The 4,071-nt window shown below is 32.4% G+C and overlaps 1 protein-coding gene across 1 annotated transcript; it reads right to left on the bottom strand.

Moving 5' to 3' along the window:
- Window positions 1-478: 478 nt before the first annotated feature.
- LOC129903413 (beta-amyrin 28-monooxygenase-like) lies at window positions 479-2,960 on the bottom strand. The gene is made up of 3 exons (XM_055978963.1): window positions 2,006-2,960; window positions 1,500-1,687; window positions 479-897 (listed from the first exon to the last, which is right to left on the bottom strand). Exons 1-3 carry the CDS (start codon window positions 2,958-2,960, stop codon window positions 598-600), a joined length of 1,443 nt encoding a protein of 480 aa, XP_055834938.1. The 3' UTR covers window positions 479-597.
- Between the last annotated feature and the right edge of the window lie 1,111 nt (window positions 2,961-4,071).

Raw genomic sequence — 4,071 nt, 5'->3', positions numbered from 1 at the left:
TATATTTGGTTTTGCAAAACCATTTATGCCACGTGACCTTAAATTAGATGAGCCACGTCAATAATTTAAACCCACCAAATTGAATTGACCCGTCCACATCCCTTTTAACCCAAATATTGTACCCGACTCACTATCCTTTTAACCCAAACTAAGTTTTTCATTTCTCATAGTACTCTAAATTGATCAGACCGAATACCTAGCCCAAATCTCTTCTTCTCTCAAGATGCTTGTTCCTCTTCATCTCTATTCCTTAGGGTTCATCCCTATATTAGCATCAGAACTACCAAATATTTTTGGACTTTTAGTTTTAATTTATTTGATCTACTTTTTTTTTTCTTGTCCATTTAAAAAAGAACGATTCTGCCTTTTAGCATTTCTTTAGTTTCAACTATCCACATGACATGTTTAAAACCACAATATTAAAGAAGTACATTTGATATATTTTTGATATAAAATCACAAGATTCAAAAGCCTCATTTATTTTCTTGAACTCAATTCCAAAACAAATAGTTCAAACAAATTTAAACAGAACGGAGGAAGTACATATTAACTAGGTTACATCCTTTGTTATGTATATATATTTTCATGTAACAAATCTTAAACAGTAGAAAGGGTAACAGGATATCCATCTTTTGGGATGGCTAGTAGAAAAAATGGGTACATTATATTTTCTAAAGGAACTTTAGCCTCCCACCTAAAAATTTTCAGTACATGATGAAGAAAAACAAGAATCGATATTCTTGCAAATTCTCTTCCAGGGCACATTCTATGTCCTCCACCAAATGGAACTGATGTATAAGGAACTAGTCCATTTCCTTCAAATCTAGAAGGATCAAACTTTGTAGGGTTTGGAAAGTATTCACCATTCTTTTGTGTAGCTCCAAAACTCAAATATATCTGCAAATATATTTTGATAGCATACTCAATTAGAAGAATCATATCTAGTACTGTTGACTAATTTATTACTTAGAAATAAAGTTGAAGATTTTAGTATTAATAATAATAATTTTTACAAGTTGAAGTTTTTTTTTCCGATTAAATATAAATCATTATTTTTGACAGCAATGTCATCAAAACATAATATGATGAGTCATGACTCTCTGATGAATAACTGGTAGCACGCAACGGCTTAACTTTCCAAGTAGATAATAGGAGTAATATGTATCAAATATTGATGTAAAAAATGATTTAAGCACTAGTTTCTTTGATGTATGTTCTCTATTCTAAATTAACGTTTATTTTTTTAAAAAAATATAATATAGAAATGGCGAACAACGAAGAATTAAAATAATCCTTGACGATATATATTGACATCCCACAACTTTAACAGATCAATTAGCTCCCTAATAAGTGAGCATTACACACTTTTTCAAGAATGACATGTTCCCATTTTCCTTAACATTTGGGGCCATGGAGTATCTTTTTTACATTGTGAAAAAGAAAAATAATCAACTTTTAGTTACTTTTTGTAAAACAAAAAGTGAAGAAAATATACATACCTTCCATCCTTTTGGTATGTGGAAGCCTTCATAAGTGAAATCCTCCATGGCTTCTCTAAAAATGCCTTGAACAATTGGTGTGTTTCTTAATACTTCATTCACAAAGCTCCAAGTTTTCCTCATTTTTTGAATGTCATTCCAACATAGCTCTTTTCTTGGAATCGTCTGTCTTGATATCTCATTGTGCTCTGTCATTTAATTAGTTCCAGATTAACCACAAATGAGATGACAAATGATAAAATTATCAAAAGTACCATTACAATATTTTTGGACCAATGGTTTTTCAACTAATCTATCCTACTCTTAAAATTAGCTTCTATACAAGAATAATGCTAAAAAGTTTTATACTATCAGGTTATTTAAACGATAGCTACTTGTAAGGGCTCATGATTTGTAGAATTAGTAAATTGAAAAATAAAACATAACTTGGTACAAGATGTAAATTTACAAGAAGAAAAATCTTTATATCAAATAATGCAATTTAATTTGAAGAGAAGAAAAAGTACCTTCCATTATTTCATTGAAGAACTCAGGCTTCTGATTAAGGTATTTCATGGTCAAAGTAATAGTTGTAGCAGTAGTATCATAACTACCAATAATAAATCCAAATACTTTGTCTACAATTTCAACCTCAGTCATATACTTGCCATCTTCATCTTGTTCAATAATCAATTGTGTTAACAAATCATTATAAACATTTGACAAATTTGAATTTTCTAGTAATTTTGCTCTTCTTTCTTCAATGATGACCTTCATTTCTTTTCTTAATTCATTCCCAGCTTTCATTGCCTTATAAAATGTTGTGCCAGGTAGATTTATGTCCATTACCAAAAGACCTCTTGTAAAAATCTTGAATTTCTCGTAAAGATTCAAGATTTTATTATCCGATTCTTCGATGCCTATAAAGGCTTTAATAGAAAGGGAGAAAGTGAATAACTTCACTAGATCAAACACTATCACTTCATTATTCCCCTTCCAATGATTTTCCAAGTGTGTATGTGACATAGAGTCCATAGTACTAATAATTTTCTCAACATTTCTTGAGTTCAAGAAATAGCTAATGATATTTTGTGCCCTTTTGGTATCATGTTCTATAGGAACAAATGATGTAGAAGGGAAAAGTTTTTTAACAGAATTAGGTCTCCAACCAATCAAAAGTTTATTGCCATTGGTGAATATGAATTTGTTAGCTGTTGGACCTGAAAAAATAACCACTTTTTGGCCAAGTAATGAAGTTTTGAATACATTGGAGTTGTATTTTTTTGTTCTTTTTTGAACAAACTCATGGACCAATCCATAGTAAAGTGATACAAGGAATTGGATAGTTTCTCCAATAATAGGCCAACCAAATGTACCTGGAGCTAAAGGGATTTTTTCTTTAGGCTTGACAAACAAATATTTGAATAAAAAATTGATGATTATAGCAAGGGTGGTTACAAAAGATAGGAGCAAGAGGTCCATCTTGTGTATTAGTTTTTTTTATAAAGTGGTATTCAAGTATACCATATATATAAATAAAAAAAGATTACTATCATATTGGATGATTTTTTTCTAATTGCACATGTCTCTATTTTTGTCTAAGTAAGTTAAGTTTTTCATTGCCGTTAATTTGATGGATCAAAATTATACATTAATTAAATTAAAAATTTATATAGTCCTTTGAATCTTTTTATTGAAATTTGGCATGTAAAATATTAGAATTGATGAAAAACTTATTAAATATAAAAAGATACTCAAAAATGGATAGATCAAGCAAGAAAGTAATACACAAAAATTAAATTAGGACGAATGCTCAAACAATGCAAGCATTCCATCACCAGCATCCAAACAAGATACACATAGCCATAAAGAAATACCAAGCCCTAGCACACAACAAGTCAAGGGACTAACTGGGATCCAATCGCTCCTCAGAGACGGCCTCGGGCCCAACAATAGATAATAGATAAGATGGCATCATAAGCCTACCGCTAAATAAAAGCAAAACAATCGAGGCATGGCTTCAAATCATAAAGGGGGGAAAATATCTCTAGGTATGACGCCTTACCTCAAAATAAGACACCTCAGCTCCCAACTAGCACCGCTAAGCCAAACCTATGGCTACGACGAGCACTAGAGGTCTCAGGCACTAGCATAAAAGGGGTATCCTATCCATAATAAGCCCTACCGAAAGCTACGCCTAGCTAAGAGGGCAACAACCACATGATAAGGCGCCTAAGGCTAAAAACTAGCCTAAGTCCATTAATATCGATCCTAAACAGGATAATAAATGCTAAGTCACCACCACAACCAAAGCTTACAACCTAATCTAAGGATTTCACGGGACTATTATAGCCTAAGGCTCACCCGGGAACAAGAAGACGGGATTGGGTGAAGAGAATGCTAATCTCAGAAAATACTCATCTAAGTCACATGTAAGGTATAGTACACGATATCTAATAGATTTCAGTCAAAAGGGGGAGACCTTAGCCTACCTCGAAGCCGATCACCCGTGCTCCGAATCTACCATAATGAAGCTCTCATCCTCCAAATTGCCTCCAATCGCTGTCATGCTAACAAAATGTTAATCACGTCT

The sequence above is a fragment of the Solanum dulcamara genome, chromosome 9 (assembly GCF_947179165.1).
Source record: "Solanum dulcamara chromosome 9, daSolDulc1.2, whole genome shotgun sequence".
In the NCBI taxonomy this organism is placed as follows: Eukaryota; Viridiplantae; Streptophyta; class Magnoliopsida; order Solanales; family Solanaceae; genus Solanum; species Solanum dulcamara.
Note: the sequence above shows the minus strand (reverse complement) of the source record. Positions and strands in the feature narration are given on the sequence as shown.

Excerpts from the sequence above, each read along its gene's own strand:
- LOC129903413 (XM_055978963.1), bottom strand. The coding sequence starts at position 2,960 with ATGGACCTCTTGCTCCTATCTTTTGTAACCACCCTTGCTATAATCATC. Across the intron at positions 1,688-2,005 it reads CTTCAATGAAATAATGGAAG|AGCACAATGAGATATCAAGA; the intron begins GTACTTTTTCTT and ends ATTAAATGACAG. Across the intron at positions 898-1,499 it reads ACATACCAAAAGGATGGAAG|ATATATTTGAGTTTTGGAGC; the intron begins GTATGTATATTT and ends ATATATTTGCAG.